The sequence below is a fragment of the Oryctolagus cuniculus genome, chromosome 8 (assembly GCF_964237555.1).
Source record: "Oryctolagus cuniculus chromosome 8, mOryCun1.1, whole genome shotgun sequence".
Lineage (NCBI taxonomy): Eukaryota > Metazoa > Chordata > Mammalia > Lagomorpha > Leporidae > Oryctolagus > Oryctolagus cuniculus.
In genome coordinates this window covers 124,614,441-124,639,346 of record NC_091439.1, presented here as the reverse complement: position 1 = coordinate 124,639,346, position 24,906 = coordinate 124,614,441, and the positions used below count along the sequence as shown (strand labels likewise).

The window sequence follows — 24,906 nt, the reverse complement described above, 5'->3', positions numbered from 1 at the left end:
CCTGTGGATAATAAATTCCAAAGATACTCACATTCCTTATGTATAATGGTATATTACTTCCATTTCATCTGGTCATATATTCCTGCATACTCTAGACCAACTCTGGATGACATTATAATATCTAGTACAGTGTAAATCGTTAACTATTTTGGGGGGAGGACTGACAAGAAAAAGAATCTTTACATGTTGTTATCTTTCACTTTACTTGGGTAGCCCGAAACTTTACCTTGTAGCCTGAAACTGTCAGAGACAATATTGTGTGAGTGAATGACCATGGGTAACGTTAAGTATTTGACCTGTTTTTGACCCAGTAGTTGTCATTTGCCAGCCTTGTAACAGATCACAATTTACTCTTGGGCACCACTATTGAAGACTCCCCCAGCTCAGAGAGTTGTTGATTTCTTTCAAGTTTAAGCTCTCTTGAAAAATATCATGATTTGTTTTCATCCATACCATCTCACGTTGGAGATTTCTCCAAATTTATGTCAATTCCATATTTTTCTAAACCACAGCTTGCCATTTCTTTGAGGTATTATCTGGGAGAATTTTGATCTGAAAACTTGGGCAGGAAGGTTTTTAAAAATGTAGTATTTTGCTTAGAGTGTATAAAAAGGCTCATAGTAGAACAAGGGTTCTACACCTGTCTTGTTAATCATTTTCTCACTATATAAACATACGTGCTGAACGGAAGCTGCCTTTATAATTAGAATGCAGTGAAGCTTCTTCTGATCATTATCACGACCCTGTTTTAAAATATAGGCTCAGAGACCATTAGCATCATAGGGTACATATTCCCACAGAGACATTTTTCCCTTCTGCTTCCATTTGCAATTTCATTTCAATTGTAGTGTTTAATATTTTCCCCATGTCTTGTATGTGAAAGAACAGAATGGTGGTAGAATGCTACGCTGTAACGCCTAAATTCCCAACCAGGTGTGACTAATGCTGTCAGGTTTAAATTAAGATGAATTTCTTCAAGCTCACTAAGACTGTGATATTCAGCTTTTCGAGTAGGAAGTTCACATGGGGGATTTCTCAATTCAAGAATATTAACACACTGAGTAACACACTGCTTTGTTGTTTCTAGGTTCTTTATTTGAGTAATTTCATTTAATGTCATGCATTACTGAGGAAGCTGAACTGTGGGCTCGATGGGTGTCCCAGTTGTGCTGTAGTTTGACATTTCCATGGTCCCTCCCTTCATTCCCCAGCCAAGGAAGTTCATCTTGTGGCTTCCCAACAGCACATCCAATAAAGTGTTTCTGAACCATTTTCTTTTCACCTTTTGCATCCTTTGAGCAATTGAGTGTCCAGGACACAGGAGATTCCCTTCACATGCTTTCAAAATTTACCCATGTCTGATTGTGTGATTTCTATTTACACTTTCCTCAGGTGTTCCACTATTAGATGATTGACTAAAGAATGGAAGGAAACAGAAGACAGAAGCCTTTATCTTAATCTTTCTTTGCTTAAAGAATCCATCAGGTAAGATCTGTGACTGGTGTGAAACTGAATTTTCTATCTACTCAGAAAAGTATTCAAATGAGCATCAGATCCAGAGAGTCCTTGAGGAATTTGAGGAATTCTGTTTTGATTACTTGTAAATAATCTGTGAAATATCTGAAATTGTATTTCAAGTAATTTTGTTCACTATCACCATAATAAGCATTTATGTTGGAATAACTGTAGAATGGATACTCTCCTCTCTCTTTCAGATTTTTTATTTATATTTTGTAAAATTGGAACAGTAGGGATCCTTCCATTCTGCATCATTGAAAGCCAGCAGTATTTGCTGGTGCCTGTTTTTAAAGTGTACATAGAAAAGCTACCTTGTGTCTATGAGTGTTGACAATTGTGTTCCAGTCTGGCCAAAACCTTGTGACCCAGCAATAAGATCATAATAAACCATCTAGGTAGGAAAATGAGTTGACCTTCTGATAACCCAAGTCAACTTTTGTTACCATGTTACCTATTTTTGTCCTCTATCATTGGATCTATTTTTAAATAAGAGAAACATGGTGTATTTTCAGTTATTTGTATGAAATACATTTTCATCTATGTTTATTTGTGCCCTTTGCTATGCAACTTGTCTCCACAAAGGGACTTAACCAGATCAAAATCTTTTTTTTCAGTTGTCATTCATGTTCTGTGTTTGAAAGACAGAGAGGGTAACAAGTAGAGTTCTTCCATTTGCTGGTTCTTTGCTCAAGTTCCTGGAGTAGTGAGGGGGTAGATCAGGCTGATGCCAGGTTTAAAGAACTCAGCTCAGGTGTCCCACATTGGTGGCAGGGATCCAGGCACTTGAGCCAGCAGTCCTGCCTCCTAGAAGGAGTATATGTAGTAAGGTGGAATGGGCAGTTGATCTGGGACTTGATACTGGCACTGTGGTAGAAGATGCTGGCATCTTAACTGCTGAGCCAAACACCCGTTCTGAATCTATGTTGTCTTAGAATATTATCTGTGTACCCAAAACCCTGCAAGTATAAACTGGACAACCCCTAATCTAAGTCCATGCAAGAATACTATCTCAAACACCCTTGAAAACTGTCTGCATATGGATATACTTGCTGGAAGCCAAGAGGTAGGTGTGTATTTCTTTGTGATAAAGCAGCTCTTCTGATACCCAGCGAGCCCCAGAGGGGGAACCATCCAGCAGAGCGGCAGAGAAACCCTATCTAGACACTGAGAGAATACTTCCAGGGTTTCTGGAGTGCTGTTTGTGGGTCAGGCAGGCATCAGGGATTGAATTATCTTATTCCATGCTTTATCTCACACTTCATCACAACACTTTGAAAGTCATTATCTTCTTTTTACAGATATAAGAACTGAGATGCGGAAATATGAAGTAGTTTGCCAAAACTCAAACATCCATAATCTATCTCCAGTCCCAATTCCAAAGACCCTACTATTTTACCATCTGCCCTTGCCTCCCAGAGGTGAGGTGACAGGAGAGGGTCCCCTGCATAAGCACACAAGCTTAGCTGCAAGAAGAATAGAATGCTATGTACATCTCATTCCAAGTTGGAGAAGTGAAGACCAGGCAGTTACAATATTTGTGTATCCAATTGCCAGTCTACTCTATGAAGACATAAGGAATGGAGTAACTAACACCCTGCTCCCTCAGCACTGTTTCAATAGGCAGTATTGTGGCCGGCGCCGCGGCTCAATAGGCTAATCCTCCGCCTAGCGGCGCCGGCACACCGGGTTCTAGTCCCGGTCGGGGCGCCGGATTCTGTCCCGGTTGCCCCTCTTCCAGGCCAGCCCTCTGCTGTGGCCAGGGAGTGCAGTGGAGGATGGCCCAGGTGCTTGGGCCCTGCACCCGCATGGGAGACCAGGAAAAGCACCTGGCTCCTGGCTCCTGCCATCGGATCAGCGCGGTGCGCCGGCCGCAGCGCGCCGGCCGCGGCGGCCATTGGAGGGTGAACCAACGGCAAAGGAAGACCTTTCTCTCTGTCTCTCTCTCTCTCACTGTCCACTCTGCCTGTCAAAAAAAAAAAAAAAATAGGCAGTATTGTGAGAAAATCTTTTTCGTGAGACGTTGCCTTGAGTAGTTTATGAGCCCAGGGTATTATAGTCATAGCATCACTACATTTCTTCCATCATGATTTTCTTCTCTCATTCCTTTATGCATTTTTGTAGCCAAATAGTGTGTTTAATTTGTGTTTACCGTATTATCCTATCCCCCTCTACTCTGTTTCAATCAACTTGAGAAACAGACATGGGAACTAGGAGATCTGATTTAATGTGTATGTTATCATCACCATTATTCATTTCTTTAGGAAGGCTGAGTAGGATATGCTTTATCGCTTTATCCTCCATTTTGTGATTTCTTTTGCTCATTTCTATAAACTATGGGAATGATGATTAATATTGGGAGCCTGATTTTCCACTGTGATGTTGGAACTCTGCCTTGAATGAAAAGATAGAGGACAGATGCAGCTAGAAGCAGCATTTCAGGGTGCACTTAGATATTTTACAATGGTTTTGATTTGTTCAAAAATGTTCTCAAATAGTATTCATTTTATGGACTTAGTTTTGTGACAGCACTTCCAATTTGGTGTTCCAGAATTGACTCATCTCAATGAAGTACCTGCCCTGTGCCATGGTCCTGAGAGGTAAAATATGACTTCCTATTCTTGCCAGCAGAGGGCAGCAAGGAACACTGGAGCAGGTGCTTGATATCAGCTACTGAGGATGTTTCCCTTGGTGGAGGCAAAGATGAGGGTGTTCAGAGGACCAACATGAGAAAGGATAATTACAGGGATTCAGGAGGGAGACCAGAACATATGGGGAGTGTAAGGGTTCTCCCAAGGGCTCATAACTGCCAGCACAAGTAGACATCTGGAGAGTCATTGATTATAACCTTTTCTTGGTATTGACTGCTATTCCCAGCCTGTCTGATGCCAAGGTGTGGCTGGCTGCCTAAGGTAACAGGCAACTAAAAGCATATCTGGGCACTAATACAGACTGGCTGCCTGTGAGTTATCAACAAGCTGCCCACAGAGGCCGAGGGGTCCAGAAGCAGCCCTGTGAGGGTGAAGGATGAATGGGTGTGAGGGCTCACCAAATCCAGCTGCAGAAGATACTGAGGCCCCGGGTACATGCCAGGAAGATGATTCTGCAAAATATATATACATGCATATGTATATAATACCAAGGATATTTTCCCCTTGTCTTGGGGGTGGGGGGTACTGCTTAGCTATGGAAACACTGTGTGATTTAGGACTTAGAGAGTTCTCACTTTACCAACTGTTAGGTATCTGGCCCCCAGTCACACAACTTCACTGAGCTTCAGTTTCTCCACCTGTCAAATGGAATTACTAATTTTTACCCCAGAAGCTGATGTTGAGGCAAGGGGAGGCTATATATAAACTACCTTGCAAGAAGCTTGACGTTTTGTCGTTGCTCAGTGGATTTGATTGCGTGACATATTCTCCCTCCTTTCTCTTTGGCCATGGACAAACATCCATGATAGTGTTCACTATTTTGGAAAATAATGTCTCCCTGTCTTTTCTAAGCAGCCTTGGTATTAAGCAAGAATTATTCTGTGAGTTAGCTTGCTAAATTTTCTATACTGTTATCCCATTTTATAGTTGCAGCAATCCTTTGAGGTGCACTATCATCTCTGTTGTGCAGGTGGAGACACTGAGACTCTTCTAGAATAACTCCTTTTACCAGCACCCTCTACATGGCGAATGCTGAAGGAGGGGGGGTTCAAAAACTACTTAGTTTGGTTGCAGCCCTCCTGCCAGTGTTGCTACAAAACCTTCTTTCCTGTGTAGATAGTTCATCACCATTTACTTTTTTAGAGGTTTAATTTATATATGTATGTATGTATGTATATATATTTGAGAAAATCAACTTTGAAGAACCCAAGCATAGTGCATCCTTTGTGAGCACTTAGACATTACTATAGCTTATGAGACATAGATAACATCCTCCACTTAATACATTAAAATGAAGTAAATCTTTGCAAACAAGTTTTACTATTAACTCTCATAATCCAACAATTTGAGGACAGAGGTCCTGCATGGGAAGTTAATGCACAGTGACTCCTGTTGTTAATTTCACAATTAACACCCTTATGTGTGATGTGAGAGATCACCCATTTAAACACTTAAGGGGGGAAATTGAATAAAAGAATTTTGTGTTTGTGATATGTTAAAATAACCTTATAATTGACACAGCATCACATTGATACTATCTCTCCATTTGGTATGTAGGGCCGAAAGGTCAGTGTTCAATGACAGAAGTGAAAATAGACTGCTATGGTCAGAGTTCTTCCCCCACCCACCCAGTTCTCCTGTTGAAGCCCTTACCTCCTTCTCTTTGTGTGCCATGCAAGGACACAGTGTGAAGATGGTTGTCTATAAGCCAGGAAAAGAGGCTGAGTCAGTGGGGCCCCATGCTCTTGGACTTTTCAACCTCCAAAACCGTCAGACAAGTAAACTTCTTTCTTTGACACATTACCTAGCCTAAGGGGTTTTGCTACAAGAACAGAAAATGGGTGAATCATGTATTCATTTTAATGTTGTACATATTATTTTTGTATAAAGTATTATATAATTATACTAAAATATGCAAAGAAATAATATTGCACTATAGCTTTGAAATATATTGCCGCTTGGGCAAACTGGAGGGAAGGTTGCTGAAATCTCTCTGTGTTTCTTACAACTGCATGCAAATGAACCATCATCTCAGTTTAATTTTGAAGAATTGAATGATGGTGCCAAAATCTAGAAAACCACTATATCAGTTTGAGAGTTTGTCAGTTATGGCATGAGCCTTAGAACCTTGACATCACAATGATGGGTGATCTTGACTACTACGGAACCCACAGTCTTCAGGGACTTGTTCATGGTCTCTGTTGAATAGTGTCGACAGAGTCTAGAGTTGTAACACATGGAAAGTAATGTTGTCAGAGCTTCTGGAAGTCATCCGCCAGTCCCCAGCGCAAGGTAGCCTTTTCCTGTACTACTTGTGATCATTTAAGCAGACTGGTCACCCCAGGAGGAGTTCTGTCCTGTTTTCCTTAAAACAGAGGAAGTAATTCCTGACTTTGGTGCTGGTTTCATGAGAAGCTACTTTTGTTCTTTGGTTTAGTGCTACTGAGCTCAAAAGAGCAGGCTTTGTACTGTCAGGGGAGACACTTCCTTGGCTTCATGGCAAAGAGTTTTCTCTGAAAAGATCTCGAAAGAGGCTGTCCTGTTTATGAAAGAGTTTTGTGTTCTGCTCAGTCTAACTGGTTTTACCTATTATGGCCACAGAGCCCCATTGGTACATGGTCCCAACTCAACCAGTTATATCTAAGCCTGGGTGATGTTAAGAAATGTTTGTGGATGTGTCCAGCATTATTTCATGTTGTCTAGCACTTCTCTCCCCTCGCCTCCCAATTTGAACACTAATTTAGATAAGATAGGAAGCATTTTACTAAGTGGGAATCAATGTATCCCTATTATGTAAATTGTCATGCTAACAGGGGACCACGTTACAATGACTTCTTTACCAATCGCTGTGTCATTTTGTTTTACATGTGATAGGCTGAAAATTGCCTTGTGTTCCCTCTTCTGAAACCATGTTTTAGGAGCTTGGTGAGTGACAGCTGTGGTGTCCATCTTAGTGTTCTTTACAGAGGGCAGTGTGGTAGTTGAATGGAAATACTCTTTAGAGATGTAAACTGCTTTAGAATATCAGGGGTATGTGATTTAATTTTCCTTTGAAAAGGCAGAAGACATGCCTGTTGCTTTTACTTAGAATGAATTAGCAGCAGATATGTATGGAGAACTTCACAGTTGAATATTGCTTTCGATATTTTACTTTAAGTTGCACTAAAACCAGGCAGATTGATACTATTGTTCCAGATTACATGTTCTCTTTTATGATACATGCTCCCTTTCATACACAGCCAGTTAGAAACAGTCAGACTCTGAAATTTTCAATAATCTTCAGTACTTTCTTTTTTTATTCTTAAAATCTATCTATTAAGGGATACAAATTTTCATAAGTGCAACTTTAGGAGTATAGTTATTCTTCTCACTATATCAGTCCTCCCACCCACACTCCCATGCCTCATCCCCCTCAGTCTCCCCTTCCCAGTTCTATTCTCCATTAAGATTCATTTTCAATTAACTTTGTACATAGAAGACCAACTCTATATTAAGGAAAGATGTCAACAATTTTCACACATACACACACGCACACATATGCACATACACAAACTGTTTGAAAACTGGTTTTACAGTTAACTCTCAATACAACTCATTGAGGACAGAGGTCCTGCATGGGGAGTCAGTGCACAGTGACTTCTGCTGTTAATTTTTTTTTTAACTTTTATTTAATGAATATAAATTTCCAAAGTACGATTTATGGATTACAATGGCTTCCCCCACATACCGTCCCTCCCACCCACTACCCTCCCCTTTCCCACTCCCTCTCCCCTTCCATTCACATCAAGATTCATTTTCGATTATCTTAATATACAGAAGATCAGCTTAGTATACATTAAGTAAGGATTTCAACAGTTTGCTCTCACACAGAAACATAAAGTGAAAAATAATAGATGATATTTTTTAAATGATGATGAAATCAGATCAGACCTATTGTCATGTTTAATCCCAGTGAGAGTCAAGTTGGGAGTTGATAATTTTTTTTTTTTTTTTTTACAGAGGATCAGTTTAGTATACATTAAGTAAAGATTTCAACAGTTTGCACCCCCATAAAAACACAAAGTGAAATATATTGTTTGAGTACTCGTACCAGGGGATTCCAATTCTGCTGTTAATTTAACAATGAACACTCTCATGGATGACGTCAGTGACCACCCGAGGCTCTTGAAATGAGCTGTCTAGGCTATGGAAGCCTTTTTTAATAGAAAACGTTTATTTCATAAATACAGATTTCAAAAGGAAAACTTTTGGATTATAGCGGTTTTTTCCCCTATGGACAAGGTCATAAGCAAAGTGGAAGTTCTCTCTTCCCTTTAGAGATAAGTGCACTCTTCTTTGATTGCCACTTTTTTTCCACTGGGGTCTACAGAGATCGTTCGTGTAGACTATGTTTTTGCCACAGTGTCTTGGCTTTCCATGCCTGAAATGCTCTCACAGACTTTTGATCCTCAATACTGCCAAGTGCACACCAGCAGAATCTTTCGTATGCACATTTCTGCTAACTGTGTATTCCACAGAATTTCAGCTTTTTCTTTCTCATGCTCCTCAGACGTGTTGCAGCCTTCGCTTATTGCTGATTGCAAATCCGCATTCCAATTTTTAGATGCTTATGGCAATGGCACCTAGTCTCAGGAAGCAACATTCTTTTTGTTAAAATAATAGAGGTACAACAATGACCAGAAACGGAGAGATTGAAAACCACAGGAATTCCTTGTTACGGACCTGTAGGGCACAGGTTTATTTGGGATTCTCTGGGTCCACTTCATAGGGTCCTCTAAGCTTGGTCCACATGTTGGGAGATTGCTCTGGGCTAGGATCTGCTTCTGAGCTAATTCAGAACATTGTTTGAATCCCCTTACTTGTAGTTGAGGTACCTTCCTCCTCCAGCTGTCACCTGGGGGCTGACTACATCTAGTCTCATGTTTCTGTGTAGCTCCTGCCCATATGACAGATTCATTCTCCCTTGCCCTTCAACTCTTTCTGGCTTCCCCTTCTGTGCCATGTCCTGAGTCAGTGTAGATGATAATCTCTGATTTGGGGACCTCTTGGGGGTTAGTTTAGGCCTCCTAAACTAGGGAATGTACTCTCCCTATTTGAAGGTTCATCACATTCATTCTGTCTTCACAGTCTCTTTTTGCAGATAGCACAGTCATAGGCTGCAATCATTAGGGTGTGTGGCTTTTGGATGGGTTGTTTTAGAACCCTCTGTGTACCACAGACTTTGTGGAAAACATCCCTTCCATCATTCCACCAGCAGTTGTCCATGGTTACCAAGACCTCCGTGTTAGTAAGTCCAATGATGAGTCCTCAGTAACCACCTGCCTTACCTTCCATAGCGTTTGATGGGAGCGATGGCTCCCTTCTTGTTATCCTCTCAGTTCTCCACTTACCTGACACCTCTTGGTCTGAGCGGCTGTCTTCTTTGGCACTCCTGTAAGACGATACTTGCCCTAGGTTCTCCCTTGGATGTGTTCCCTGTCCAACTCTCTCAGTGCCACCTGCTCTTTGAGACCTGTAAAACCTGAAACCCCATTGGCATCTGTAGTTGGAGAGCCTTGTCTGAGGAATTGAGATGACAGTTTTATCATGTGTCACTCCTAATGACCGGCATCAAACTAGTCTGTGACCATTGACTAGCTACTCTTTGGTGTTTGCTGTTGAGCAGGGACGATGATTTTCAAGAGGCTGGGACTTCAGAGGATGCAAGTGCTTCAAAGGGACGTGAACGAAGACTACTGGTGCACGGTCCGATAAAGTTAAGAACGGGTAATAAGAAAACAAAGCATCAGGCTTTTTTGTACAAGGATGTACTGAAAATCTCGAACATTCGGTAGGTGCATATGCTGCATGCTGTCCTGATCATCGTGAAATATATTGTCTCTAACAAAATTCATTTTCATGCACTCTTTCTCAGCAAGTAGCATGTTTTTACTTTGTTTTTGCCAGTGATTTCATTCTTCACTTATTAAACAAGTAGTCATGGAAGTTTTATTCTGTATTGTGCCCCTGTAGACAGTGGAATCAAGAATGGGAGAGACAGGGTTCCTCTCTCTCTCTCTCTCTCTCTCTCTCTCTCTCTCTCTTTGAACATTTATTTATTTATTTTAAAGGAAGAGTTAGAGAGAGGTAGAGGCAGTGAGAGAAAGAGAAGGGCGGGGGAGAAAGAGACACAGAGAGAGACAGAGACAGTCTTCCATCCGCTGGTTCACTCTCCAGATGGCAGCAAATGCCGAAGCTGCACCAGTTTGAAGCCAGGATCCAGGATCCAGGATGCAGGATCCAGGAGCTTCTTCCAGATCTTCCACATGGGTACAGGCGCCCAAGGACTTGGGCCATCTTCTAATGCTTTCCCAGGCCATAGCAGAGAGCTGTATTGGATGTTGAGCAGCCGGGACTGGAACTGGCACCCACATGGCATGCTGGCACTGCAGGCAGTGGCTCTACCTGCTACGCCACAGTGCTGGTCCCAGGATTCTTCTTTCTTGAGTCTTGCCTAGAGATGATCAAACTAAGAAAGAGACAATTGAAGATTGTAGTAATGTGCATCTGATAGTAGGAAATAAACAGTGCCATGTGGAGAGTGTCAGAGAAGAGTCCCACTAGGGTGCCTCTGTGAGATGCAACATTGAAACCATTCCTCTGGTGTGAGAAGCAGCCACCTGTTCTATAGACTGGGTGTCCCGATTTGCCTGGCTGAGGGGACTGCAGGCCATCGTGTATGCAGCTTGACCCTTTGGGAGCAGGGCTTCAGCAAGGCTGATGTTTCTGGAGCTCACTGTAATTGACCAGGTCAGAGGTGAGACTGAATAAGTGCTCAGGGTTCTGGTCACAGAGGATCTTGACAGATCCCAGTAAGGGGTTGAGAAATGCCTTTGAAGGGGTTTCCTTATGGAAATGGCCATATCAGGTAAATATTGTAGTATATCATTGTGGCTGCTGGGAGATAATGGATTGGAGAGCTGGCAGCAATATAGGAGGGAGACTATGTCCTGGAGATGATAACCCAGATCACTGATACCAAGGGCCCCAACTTGGGAGGGACAGTGAAAGCAAAAGGTACAGGAGGCAGATTTGGTGTGCCGGTTGGAGATAGACACAAGTGGTCACTCCCACTGTCAGCCTTGAACACAAATGCAACCAGTACACAGCCTGGAATAAGGCAACTGCTTAATACACGTGTGCAGGGAAGGAGTAGGCAGGAATAGACTGATCTGGACATCTGCTTATCTGCTCCACCTGTGTTTTCATAATTTATGAAATATTATATAAGACAAAGACTAGTTCCACAAACAAAATCTCACCAGGAAGTGAGTAAAGAAAAATAAAAGTTGCCAGTGCTGCCCTCCCCTTGGCTTCCAGTTCTGCCCTGTCCTAGAGCAGAGAAGCAAGACTCAGGCCCAGTTTTATAAAATGCAGTCTCATCTTAGTGACAATCATATGAGGTATGTTGGATCAGGGGTGTGTTAAGCGCAATCTGTGTGTTCAGGATATCTTGTACCTCCTCTTGCCTAATCCTTGCTTTCACTATCTGAGATGGGTCTGTATTCTTGTTTTCCAACAGGCTCTGATGCTAAGAGAGCCCCAGTGGCTGCCTCAAGGTCACCACAGTAGTCGTGGGTCCATGATTTTTTTTTTTTGTTTAAGATTTATTTTATTTATTTGAAAGTCAGTTAGAGAGAGATGTAGAGACAGAGAGAGAGGTCTTCCCTCCATTGGTTCACTCCGTAGATGGCCGCAACAGCCAGAGTTGTGCCGATCTGAAGCCAGGAGCCAGGAGCTTCTTCCGGGTCTCCCACATGGGTGCAGGGGCCCAAGGACTTGGGCCATCTTCTACTGCTATCTCAGGCCATAGCAGAGAGCTGGATTGGAAGAGTAGCAGCCGGAAGTAGAACTGGCGTCCATATGGGATTCCGGTGCTTCAGCAGGCCAGGGCTTTACCCACTGTGCCACAGCGCTGGTCCTGTGAGCCCATGTTTAAAACTAGATCTCTTTATTATAGTACCGGCTCTCACCCAGCTGCCTCAACACTTTGTATTCTTTTGGATCCCATGGCAGATTTTATGACAGTTTCATTTCAATCGCTTTAAATCATAGGGAGCCCTGTGGCCAAATCCCTGAACATCCTCCTTAAGGCTTAGAGCTCTTCACGTCTACCACTCACCTGAGAGTTAGATTTGTAAATGAACAAGGCAGCATGCCAGAGGGCGAAAGTGGGGTGGACCAAACCAGTACTGAGCAATATCACTGCTGAAGCTGCGATATTGTCACCTTGTGCTCTCTGCAGAAAAAAATGGGAGGTGTTTTCTTCCCTTATGGATAAGACGTTGAGCACTTGGACTAAGGTACATTTTGTTTTGTGCTTTTATTTTGGCTGCAGTCTGTAGGACACAGTATTTTTTTAAGCCAGAATCTGTGGGGCAGATGATCTGAACCAAATCTTAAGAAGGAAATTTGAGCTGGTGTCATGGCTCATCTGGCTAATCCTCCGCCGGCGGCGCCGGCACCCCGGGTTCTAGTCCCGGTTGGGGCACCCAATTCTGTCCTGGTTGCTCCTCTTCCAGTCCAGCTCTCTGCTGTGGCCCGGGAAGGCAGTGGAGGACGGCCCGGGTGCTTGGGCCCTGCACCCGCATGGGAGACCAGGAAGAAGCACCTGCTCCTGGCTTCGGATTGGCAGAGCACCGGCCATAGCAGCCATTTTGGGGATGAACCAACGGAAGGAAGACCTTTTTCTCTCTCTCACTGTCTAACTCTGCCTTAAAAAAAAAAAAAAAAAAAAAAAAAAGGAAATTTGAAAGAAGCTGTCTTTAGAGAAGGAGTGGAGAGGGTCCCCCCACCCCGCCAGGATCATTTTGAATATTTATAGCACCTTTCACGGGCTGGAGAAAATCATCAACTTAAAAATTTAGCCTGTTACGGATTTATTGAATTTTGAATCCAGCTTGCAGTTAGTTGCCTTGGCAGTGCCAGCCTCAGTGACTTCACAGGCTTTGTACAGCCCAGGGACCAGACATTCACCATCCCAGCTTTCAAGATGCAAAATTTGTATAAGAATTAAGATTCAAAGGTATTTGTAATATCTGAAACTAAGGTTATTCCGAGATTATGTATGTATAGTCTATCTCTGTGAAGAAGAAAATTTTATAAATAATACATCCATGATTTAATCTTTGTTCAACCCCTCAGCCACTCTGTTGAAGTCAATCAGATGTGCATGACCAGAGAGTGAGTGATTCTCTTAAGATGTAACACCTTTAAAATACAGAGTATGGCCTCAAGTCCATAGTCAGCATTCAGAAACAGACCAGTCCACCTGTTGCCACTGGCTGCCGTTAATCTTGTGTGTGTGGGCCCCTTGTGGGCCAGCCTTCACTGAGCACATGATTTTGTCCAGGTCCACCTGACTCTTGCCTGTGCTGTGCACTGAGAGGGAATAGATGGATGTGAGCTTTTCTTGGTTATGGAACATGGAGGATTGGGGTTTGCTCAGGAGAGGATGTGCTCTCATTACATTTAAGAAAAAAACATCTTGCTTGATGATCTTTTTAGGTACAGCAAAAATATTTACTACAAATATGTCATCCCTGTCAATGAAATATGGATTTCCAAATGCATTGTTGAGGAAGGTGATACCAGTGCCTCCAGGTGCCTGAATATTGGCTGGCCCATGGCGAATTATAGGGCCAAGTTCTTGTAAGTATCACTGCTGAGTCTTGTAATTTTACTTTGATATAGAAGGATATAACCCTTATTGCCTTTTCTAGCAAAGATAGAGAAATGCACCTAAATTTTCTTCCAAACTTGTTTTTTTTTGGGGGGGGGGGATTGGTAAGCATTTTAATTTGACCCTATAATAATCTGCTGCCTCATGCTTTGACTTCCAGCCATGGCACTTGTATGACACATATTTTCCCCAAGAGGTTTTTATGTGCCAATATGTGTGGAGAGAATGAAATGGGAACTGTTGGAATGATTTGCTTTGGTCTGAAGCAATGGTTTTCCAAGGGCTCCATGAGCTACTTGGGGAGTGGGTATTTTGGATTAATAAAAATAGATTTGAGAGAGCAAGGCTCTGGGGCCCCTCTCCAATATCCTCCAGCCTCTAGGTCTAGGCTTTTGTGTGTTTCAACTAGTAGAGTAGATCAATTCAGCTTGAAAAAGTCCTTTTATTCTCCCAAAGTAATGACCTAAAGAAATAATACTTGATATACAAATTAAATTATATCCTGGGTTGCTAGAATTGCTATTTGGTGTCTTCAGTGATACGGCCACCTGAAACAAAGATTTGATTCATGCGATGTGGGTGAGTTTTCCAAGGCCCACTTTGAGGCTGGTATGAGGAAAGGAAACGGGGCTCCATTTCCTAGACATCTTGTGTGTCTGTTTTTGTGTACGCAGGTACCTTGCAACCTCTGCCTGCTGCTCTGAACAGGCACAAACCGAATGTCCTGTGTGTTTTTCACATAGACAGTTCATCCCAGGTGCTTGGTGCTCTTTTTTGCTCTCCTCCTCTCCTCACTCCCTCCAGGTCTGTCAGGTCATATTGAAGTTGATACAATGGAGATATATCCAAACTGTTAATCAACTCAGTTCTGTGATGGAACTGCTTGCAAATATTACTGAGAACAAAGCCATGCTTGTACCACTGTCTGCATGTCTTCTTTGCCATGACAAATTTTCTCCCTAGGTTCTCAGATTCTATTGCTTAATGTCTTCTTAATCTTGCAGGTGATAGGAAGCTGCCTATTTGTGGTGCCTTTGATGAGGAGTTCCACTAGACAGTTTTTTGAATGAGGGAGAAGCGTGGGCACGAGGTGGACATAGGCTATATTGGCTGTGAAGCTATGTAAACACATACAACACATTTACAACAATGCCCAGCACCGAGTACATTTGCTGTTGGCTGTTATCACTCTTATGCAAATTGGCATAAGTAACCCGTGGTGTTCAAGTCCATATGAAGGTGGAAAGCCAAGGAAATGTCCACTTTGCTGTGGAAGCATGTCCTGAGAAGGCATAGAAATGCCGCGTGGGTGAGCTCTCGCTGGTAGAAATAGGAAATGTGGCAGCCCCTGCAGAAAAACCTGTTGCTTCCGTGAGTTCAATGTAGGACGACTGAGCAGGACTGAGCAATTCCACTGTGGAATATAGGTCCAAGAAAAGTGTAAACATACATACACTCTGTTTGTTCCTAACTCTGACTTTTGGGCACAAATGTTCCTAGCAGTGTTGTTCATTAGAGCCAGAAGTTAGCAACAAATTACATGTTCATGACCTGATGAATGGATAGTTATGACATGGTGTAGGATCTGGGGGTGGTGGAGAATAGCGTGTGGCTGCTTACTAGAGATTAGGGTTTACTCTCGGGATAATGAAAATATTCATGAGCAAGGTATTACAGGTGCTGCCGGCACAGGACCCAGTCATATAAATGGTCAGTTTTATTTTCCATGTAGTCAATCACTCCCCAGCTGTTTTGAATGCTAGTAAATTATAAGCCCATGTATGTTTGCGACTGCAGATCTTTTTCACTTTGGATTTCAAATACATTAATGATGTAGCAGAAAGGATATAAAACATTAGTCACCAAACACTAGGTGCTTTGACATCCTTCAGCACATCATAGCACTAAAATTATTTTCTAGGTATTTATTTGACATCTGACAATTCTGCAGCCTCTGTGAAGTACAGTGGTATGGATTTCCCCCCTAAAGTGAGCCCAGAGCATTCCATTCACATGCCCAGTCTCTTCAGTGTGACATAATCTGATCATAATGCTTTTTCCATTTGAATAGCACTTCAAGCTACAGGAGCACTCTGAGGTTTAATGACCTCCACTTTCGATGGTGGATACTGAGACTCCTGTCAGTTCAGTGACTCCTGTGATCACTGAGCTAGCATCCCATAGTTGCAATCCAGGGTTTCATTTCAAGTCAGCTTCTCCTTCCCTTGAAGAACTCTTTCCCATCGCTGTAATGTTGCTGTACAAGAGCAGACTCCACCCAGAGCCCTTGTGTGAGAGGGCACTACTTACGCCTGAGTCCCCGTCACCCACACTTGCCTGCTGGTGTGTTTGTCTGCAATGGTAGTCTTAATCAGATGGAATTAGTCTTTTATGTAGCTTACTATTTTCTCTGACTTCTCTGCTTGCAGTTCGAAGACATTTATGGAAAAATGGGAACGTCTGCTGGACAGGTATTTCTCTAGCATACACATTTTGAATCTTTCGTTTGTGATAGCAGGCATAAATCTCTGCAAGCAGTGCCCCTACATGATTCCCACTTAAAAATGCTCTTCCCACTTGAAAATACTCTTAGATGATCTTGCAATCCTTGGTTTCTCTACATGTGCTGTAAGTCATGTTCCCTCATTCACATGAATGTTCTATTCACTGTTGAAGAAGTTCAAGATGTATCTTTCATCTTTCCCTCCATACAGCCTATGGATCAGAGCTAACAATATTCCCAATATGTATTAAATGTCTATAAATGTAGCTAGTACTGAGCTACTCAGTAGCTGAGTGGATCTACTCAGTGCTCTACTGAGTGAGTCTGAAAGCACCTGTTGCTTCCTACACTTGAAGCCATGAAGGCGGTCCAGATAGGAAAACGTTGAGGGGTGGATCTGCTGCCCAAACCACACATCAAGACACTCCCTGTTATTTTCCAGGCCATGCCGTCTTTCCCAGAATTATTTTCCTACTCATCTGGTTTTGTTGTTGTTCTTGTTTTGGCTTTTTAAAGATTTATTTATTTATCTGTTTGAGAGGTAGAGTTACAGAAAGAAGGAAAGGTGGAGGGTAAGCTCTTCCATCCACTGGTTCACTCCCCAAGTGGCCGCAATGGCTAGAGCTGGGCTGATCTGAAGCTAGGAGCCAGGAGCTTTTTCCTGGTCTACTGTGGAGCTACAGGGGCCCAGGCCTTGGGCCATCTTCTACTGCTTTCGCAGGCCATAGCCAGGAGCTGGATTGGAAGAGGAGCAGCCGGGCCTGGAACCGGTGCCCATATGGGCTGCCGGTGCCACAGGCGGTGATGTTACCTCGTATGCCACAGCGATGCCACTCCTCATCTTTTGACCTTGCTGAGAAGTTCTACAAATCTAAATCTAAATAATATAAAAGTTATTTATAGATGAATATAAATATTTATATCCTGTAAGTATGCTATAGATATCTGTGCACAGAAATGCATATGTATGTCTCTGTATCAGTATATGTATTAGCTACCTCAAACAAGAGTTTCGTGTGTGTGTGTGTGTGTGTGTGTATATGTGTATATATAGGTACATATCAATGATGAGAAATATATAGAACATTTTGCCACATGAATTGATTTGAAGAGAAACATTAGCTAATTCATTAATTTTTGTTTCTTAATGATTTTGATTAGGTGTATAACTGAGTCGAAAGAGAAAGATCAAAAGCAGACGACAGTTCTACAGATAGAGTCAGATACCGTTAGCAACGTTCCTTATGTAAGTGTGTTTTGGACTCAACATTTTAAATTCCAATTTCCTGACTTTGACTGAAAGAGAGGTAGAGACAATGGGGATAGAGGTTTTAGGTAGAGAAACAGATAGAGATCAAGAAGTATGGGAAGAGGAACAATATAATGGAACAGAGGAGAGGAGAGAGGAGGGGATGAGAAGAAGAGGGAGGAGAGAGTGAGATTGGAGTGACAGAGAGAGATGGGAGAGTGAGAGTATTCCGAAGGGAACATGGAGAAATATATCTTCACCTACACATGCAATTTTTTTGTGTACATAAAAAAGTAAATGTTAGGTTATATGAAGCATTGGGAATCCACGATAACTCAGTGCTTATGCTTAGAAAGACTATTTCGTGTTAAATATCCACAGAGTTTCACATTTTCATAAAGTGTTTTTCCCAAGCCAGTATTCTGGGAATTAAATATTTCTCTTCATTTGTCACTACTTTCAAACAGTGTTTTTGTTTGTTCCCAGTTTTTCAATATTTATTTCATGTTAAAATATTTTTATTTATTTGGAAGGAATTTTAAAACCCTGAAATGTGTGAAAGAGTGATAGGACTATCACATCCAAATGTGCTGATTTGATGACATCTTGTCCTATTTTTGTTCCATAATTTATTTTCTCTGTCTGTCTCTTGATATGTGTCTGGATATGCTTCTTTCTGAAGGCAGTTACATATGCTGCATGCCTTTATCTTTGAATACCTGTGTATTGCCAAGATCAAGATATAGTTTAGATAAACACCATACAGTCCTCACCTGGAAATGGAACATTGGTATAAATACTATTGCCACCTGTTGTTCATTTCATGTTCCAATTGATTGTTTGCTCTAGTAATGCTCCCTTTGTGGAACAGAATCCACTCTCTGAGTTAGGTGTTGCATTGAGCTGGTTACGTCCCACACCAAAGTCTGTCAGGATTGAATTAAACTTGGAGGGGTGAACCTTTGGAGAGATCGGTGTGTGTCTTCCTCATTTTTGTATGTTGTAGGGAAGAATATCTTCAGTTGGATCACATTTGATTTCTAAAATCATGACACACTAGCGCAGATCTTCATAACGGTGACCACGATAACACTGATACACTATTTGACTTTTTTCTTTACAGCAGCTTCAGATCACAAAACATGGTATTCACAGTGGAAAAAGCCTAGTCCAGCACAGCCATTTCCCAGCAGCTAATCAGAGCCAGGCATCTTTTATGAGCTGTTTTCCATAACCAGAGGAATTGCTTGAAGAAGTTGAAATGGAGTTCTCCTGTAGGGAGGAGCACCCTTGTCTCAAGCTGCTTTGGTTTTAGTTATGGCAAATGGTTGCTCATCCTGGAATTTTTCAAAATCAATTTCATTTATGTATGGTTTTCATAAAATAATCATACCTAATGCTATTCATTCACACTTGAAAATCAGTTTTCTCTAATTTTCTCTTGATTTTATCTTACGGAAACTTGCCATTTCCTGTAGTAAAGTTCTGGTGCCAACCAATTTTCTAATTTGCTTTCATCCAAAAATGTGTAGATTTCAGCTTCACTTTAAAAAAAAAAAAAGATTTATTTATTTTATTTATTTGAAAATCAGACTTACACAGAGAGAGGAAATGCAGAGAGAGAGAGAGAGAGAGAGAGAGAGAGAGAGAGGTCTTACATCCGATGGTTCACCCCCCAATTGGCTGCAATGGCCAGAGCTGCACGGATCCGAAGCCAGGAGCCAGGAACTTTTTCCAGGTCTCCCACACAGGTGCAGGGGCCTAGGGACTTGGGCCATCCCACTGCTTTCCCAGGCCACAGAGGAGAGCTGGACTGGAAGCGGAGCAGCCAAGTCTGGAACCAGCGCCCATATGGGATGCCAGTACTTCAGGCCAGGGCATTCACCCACTGCACCACAGCGCCAGCCCCTCAGCTTCACTCTTGAAAGGCACTTTTGCTGAACCTGGAAAGAATATCCTAGCTAATATTTCTCTCTCTACGCCTTGCAGATATTCCACTGTGTTCTGGTCACGATGCTTTCTGATAGCTTGAGTGATCCATGGTGACTGTCTTATTTGCCTATTTTTGTGTCCCTGCTTTCAGGATCTGTGCTCCTTCTCTGACTTACAGTAATATGACCACAATGTGCCAAAACATGGCTTTCTTTGAATCTATTTTGTTTGATATTTTCTGAGTTCCTTTAATTTGTAACTTTTTAAAAAAGATTTATTTATTTACTTGAAAGTCAAATTACACAGAGGGAGAAGGAGAGGCGCGGAGAGAGAGAGAGAGGTCTTCCATCCACTGGTTCACTCCCCAGATGGCCGCAACGCCTGGAGGCACTGCAATCCGAAGCCAGGAGCCAGGAGCTTCCTCCGGGTCTCCCACGTGGGTACAGGGGCCCAAGGACTTGGGCCATCTTCTACTGCTTTCCCAGGCCACAGCAGAGAGCTGGATGGGAAGTGGAGCAGCCAGGACTTGAACTGGCACCCATATGGGATGCCGGCATACAGGCAGCGACCTTACCCGCTATGCCACAGCACCAGCCGCTAATTTGTAACTTTTTATTTTTGTCAAATTTGGGGAAATTTCACAGTGACTGCAAACATTTTTTCCTTCCTGTAGGCAGCAAATAGATGGGTTTTGTTTGTTAATCCATTCAGCCAGTCTGTGTCTTTTAACGGGGGATTTGAAGGCATTTAGATTGAAGATGACTATTAATAAGTAACTACTTTTCCCTGCCATTTTCCCAAAAATATTCCTGTTTTTTACGTTGAATTTCCTTTGAACTTTTACTGAGGGATTTTCTTCCTTTACCTTCTTTTGTAGTGATGACCATGTTTCTGTGTGCAACAAATCCTTAAGCATCTTTTGTGGGGCTGGACGGGTGGTGATAAATTCTTTGAATTTCTGTTTGTTATGGAAGGTCTTCATTTCACCTTCGTTCATAAATGAGATCTTTGCAGGTATAATATTGTTGGATGACATTTTTTTTCTTTTAAGCCTTGGAGTATATCTGGACATTCTCTCCTAGCTTGTAGGGTTTCTGATGAGATGTCTGCTGTGAGTCTAACTGGAGATCCTCTAAAAGTACCATGACATTTCTCACATGCACATTTTAGAATCTTCTCCTTCTGTTTTACTGTGGTGAGTTTGATTACAATGTGGCATGATGAGGATATTTTCTGGTTATGTCTATTAGGAGTTTCATGTGCTTCCTTACTTGGATGTCCCTTTCTTTCTCCAAATTAGGAAAGTTTTCCGTTACTATTTCATTCAAAAGGCCTTCTAATCTTTTCTCTCTTTCCATGCCTTCAGGAACTTCTAGAACTTGTATGTTGGGTCACTTTATAGTATCTTGTAGATTTCCAACAGTGTTTTTTAGGTTTCTAATTTCCTCTTCTTGTGTTTGGTTTGACTGTATTCTTCCCTGTGCTTTGTCTCCTAAGTCTTATATTCTTTCTTCTTTTTTTTTTTTTCTACAGGCAGAGTGGGCAGTGAGACAGACAGAGAGAAAGGTCTTCCTTTGCCATTGGTTCACCCTCCAATGGCCGTTGCGGCCGGCACGCTGCAGCCAGTGCACCGCGCCGATCCGAAGGCTGGAGCCAGGTGCTTCTCCTGGTCTCCCTTGGGGTGCAGGGCCCAAGAACTTGGGCCATCCTCTACTGCACTCCCAGGCCACAGCAGAGAGCTGGCCTGGAAGAGGGGCAACCGGGACAGAATCCGGTGCCCCGACCAGGACTAGAACCTGGTGTGCTGGCGCCGCTAGGTGGAGGATTATCCTATTGAGCCGTGGTGCCGGCCCGTATTCTTTCTTCTTCACTGATTATGTTGTTAAGGCTCCCCACTGCATTTTTAATTCATTTTATTATATTCTTCATTTCATTTTGATTTCTCTTTAAGGTCTCAATTTCATGGAGGAAATTTTATTTCATGTCCTGTACAGATTTCAGTAGTTTGTGCATTTGTGTCCGATAACTTCTGTGTAATCTTACGATCAATTTTTAAACTTCCATTTCCTACATTTCTTCTGCCTCAGTGTATTCACAATCTACTATTGAAGGGTTTTACTCTTTTCAGGGTGTCATGTCGTGTTCCTTATTCTTGTTTCTTGAATTGGTGGGTTTGTTGTTTGGCATGTGTGGAGATACTTGTTGGTTTCTTCCTTTTCTTCTTCTTCTTCTTCTTCTTCTTTTTTTTTTTTTTTTTTTTTTTTTTGGTCTAGTGGATTTTATCTGTGTACTGTGGCTCTGTAGATAAGTGGAATGTCTACTTTAAGTGAATATCTAGCTTGTAGTGGGTGTGATCAGGGAGCTCTGTTCAGTTCTCCAGGGTTAAGGGCATGTCTGAGGTGATACACCCAGGTTTGGCACAGTAAATCTCTCTCTCTGTTTTTTATCAGAAGGGAAATTTTTTCTGCTCAGCTGAGCTCCTCTCCTTAATGGAGACCAGTGCCTTAGCGCTAGCCCCAGTGGCTATAATATTCATCCACTCTGTCCCAGGGAGCACACAAAGGATCTGTGCAGTCCTCAGTGTAAGTTCAGATTCTCCAGCGATGTCTCTCACCAGGTAACCAGGAAGCCCTGAGCATGTGGAGTCTCCCAGTGTGAGTGCCCAAAGTCCCAGCCTCACAGTGGATCCTGCCTCACACCCTCAGTTTTTTTCACAGTCCCAGTAGAGAAGCCTCACATAGTCACAGGCTCCTATCCCCCTGTTAGTTCTTCCCACTAGTCAGGGGTCTCCACTCAACTAGTTGCTGGGCATGGACACGAGCTGGCACAGCTGTTACATATGTCCAAAATGGCACCTGCTCTATCGGCTTGTTACAGAATGGCATTGTAAAGTGATTGGGGAAAGAGAAATTGTGTCCATATTTTTTTTTCTCTTCTAGTTTGGAAAGTACACTTTCCTCGTTGGGGCTGCAAGCCAAGTTTTCTCTAGGCTCTCTTTGCAGCTTAATCACCAGTGCCTTGGACTACTACTGGTACTGTCTGGTCTCACCTCACTTTCCAATGCCAGTGCGTAGGCTCTCGGCTGCTGGGCAGGCTCTCGGCTATTGGAGTCCCAAGTTGTGGGCATCCGTGCCATCCACAGGAGGTCCACCATGTCCCTCTAATTTTGGTAGAGTTTCCTCTGGCATTTTCTCCCCAACTCTTCCCTGAGACTACACTCTTTCCACTTTTTAAATACTATCTTCTCCTGGACGAGGGCAGTAAGCTCTAATTTTTTCAATCATACCTTTCTTCCTTTTTCAGACTGACTGTTTCCAATTGATGTATTTTCAAATTCATTGTCTTCCATTTGCCATCTCACTTGTGCTTTTTAGTCCACCCACTGCATTGTTCTTTCAGATATTTTTCACAGCTAAAGTTCCCATTTTGAAATATCTTCTGTTTTTGTGCTGGGACAGCCTCTACTTTTTTTAATTTTTTTTTTTCATTTTCAGCACATTTGTTTTAATGTCTTGGAGCACATAGCTGCTTTTGTTGCATAATTTTCATATGAAACTCTTAGAGATCTGGTCACATTTCCCTGGCCGTTATATATGGAGTAACATCTCATATGGAAAAGAAATGAAACTCATTTCCATATTTTCTAATTATTGAATAGTTTAAATTACATGCTTATAAGCAGTTCCATCTATGTGTTCATAGAGAGAACAGGATCAGAAAAGAAGGCCCATACCCTTGTACTGCTTATTTTGAATTTAATGATTTCCATATACCATGAAAATCCATTATGTTACAAACCAGATAAATTGGAAAAAGATGAGTAATCCTTCAAAAGAGTTTTTTTCCTTAAAAAATTCTGTGAAAGTGTTCATGTACAGTTTTAAAATTCTATGGGTATCTCAAAAAAGAACTAGATGTCTAGAATTTTCAGCCTTGAATTCTGGGTTCATGGTCTCAATACATTTTGACAATGAAAATCTAAAAAGGGTGATCTGACTAGGAGAAGGTATTCCCTACATAGTGGTTTATGGAGCAAGAATGCCTGTGAGAGCCAGTTCTTACTCTCATTTGACGAGGACTGAATATATGGTATGCAAAGAAATCAATCTAAACATAAAAACACAACTCATCAAGAGAAGGAGAGAGACTGACTCCTTGTTGAACTATTCCCTGCATGATGGAAATAGTCTTTGGGTGTTGGGCTCTTTCTGAATTGAGGTTCTTTCTGTTTGGGCCTAAGCAGTTATATTTTTAGTATCATAACTCCTCTATTAGAAACATGTTAATTAATTGAAATTCTTTCTTCTGGCTTTGTGTTACGTAAAGTAATAAAAATCAGTTATCATTAAGGTTTGGTGCTTCATATGTATTTTGCTTTGTCATTACTCAAACTTTACCCTGAAACCAAGAGTTTCATAATTATGTAACCATATACTTTAACATTCTCCTGTATCAGCAGTTTTTTCTTCTTTTCCCTTTTACAGTCTGGAATTATAACAGTTACCAATTTAGACACAGTGAGTGACGTTATCCATATGGCACTACCAGTGCTAGGATTAAGTGTAAGTAATCTGAAAGATACTTTGAGTTAAATAACAACTTTGGTTTTTGAGATGAATATATTTTCCCTTTGATCCAGATACATGCACACATGCTTACAGTGTATATTTGTAAAATACAGTTCCGGGCAAAGAGACCAATTGTAGGCAGCAATATATTTTGTCCCCAGAACCATGTGCACATGTGGGAATGGAAAACGTCGGAGATGTATTTGTCTATGTATGGGTATTGCTCTTCTGTTCTGATTTTAAATTTCATGTGAACTGAAAGCCATAATTTAATGAAATTGGAGTATAATTTCAGATTGCTATTGTCATGTATTTTATTTTTTGTGTGTATATATATAAGTGTATATATATATATACACACAAAAATATCTTACATGCTTCCTAATACGAAGGTTATAACCTTGTCTGTTGGATTGCTATTTCTGTATATTCTGGTTTCTCCAATCCCACACCTATCATCTCAGTGTACACAAACCTAATAGACATGTCTAGTTGAATTTTTTTTTTTAATTTTTGAGGGTCGGAGAGGACAGAGATAGCAAGAGGGATGAAGACAGACACAGAGAGAGGAAGACACAGAAATACATAGAGAGGGTGCTCGCCTCTGTTGGTTCAATCTCTGGATGCCCACAGCACCTAAGGGTGGTCTGAAGCTAAGGTCTGGATCCAGGAGTACGATTCAGGTACCCCACGTGGGTGGCAGGAACCCAGTTACTTGAGAATTCATAGCTGCTTCCCAGAATGCACATTAGCAGGGAGCTGGAATC

The 24,906-nt window shown here is 41.9% G+C and overlaps 1 protein-coding gene across 17 annotated transcripts in view; it reads left to right on the top strand.

The window, feature by feature from the left end:
- Nucleotides 1–24,906, top strand: part of LOC103347526 (rho GTPase-activating protein 20-like) — a 128,739-nt gene that overhangs the window by 83,733 nt on the left and 20,100 nt on the right. For 16 of the 17 annotated variants that reach the window (XM_070048196.1, XM_070048192.1, XM_070048190.1 and 13 more), the window contains 8 exons: nucleotides 1,393–1,485; nucleotides 2,817–2,936; nucleotides 4,067–4,115; nucleotides 9,832–9,996; nucleotides 13,713–13,856; nucleotides 16,317–16,358; nucleotides 17,552–17,636; nucleotides 24,056–24,133. In XM_070048196.1, the coding sequence (XP_069904297.1) occupies nucleotides 2,831–2,936; nucleotides 4,067–4,115; nucleotides 9,832–9,996; nucleotides 13,713–13,856; nucleotides 16,317–16,358; nucleotides 17,552–17,636; nucleotides 24,056–24,133 (669 nt within the window). In that variant the 5' untranslated portion in view covers nucleotides 1,393–1,485; nucleotides 2,817–2,830. Of the gene's footprint in view, nucleotides 1–1,392; nucleotides 1,486–2,816; nucleotides 2,937–4,066; nucleotides 4,116–6,085; nucleotides 6,459–9,831; nucleotides 9,997–13,712; nucleotides 13,857–16,316; nucleotides 16,359–17,551; nucleotides 17,637–24,055; nucleotides 24,134–24,906 lie in introns of those variants that run through there. The other variant, XM_070048195.1, reaches the window with a different exon arrangement.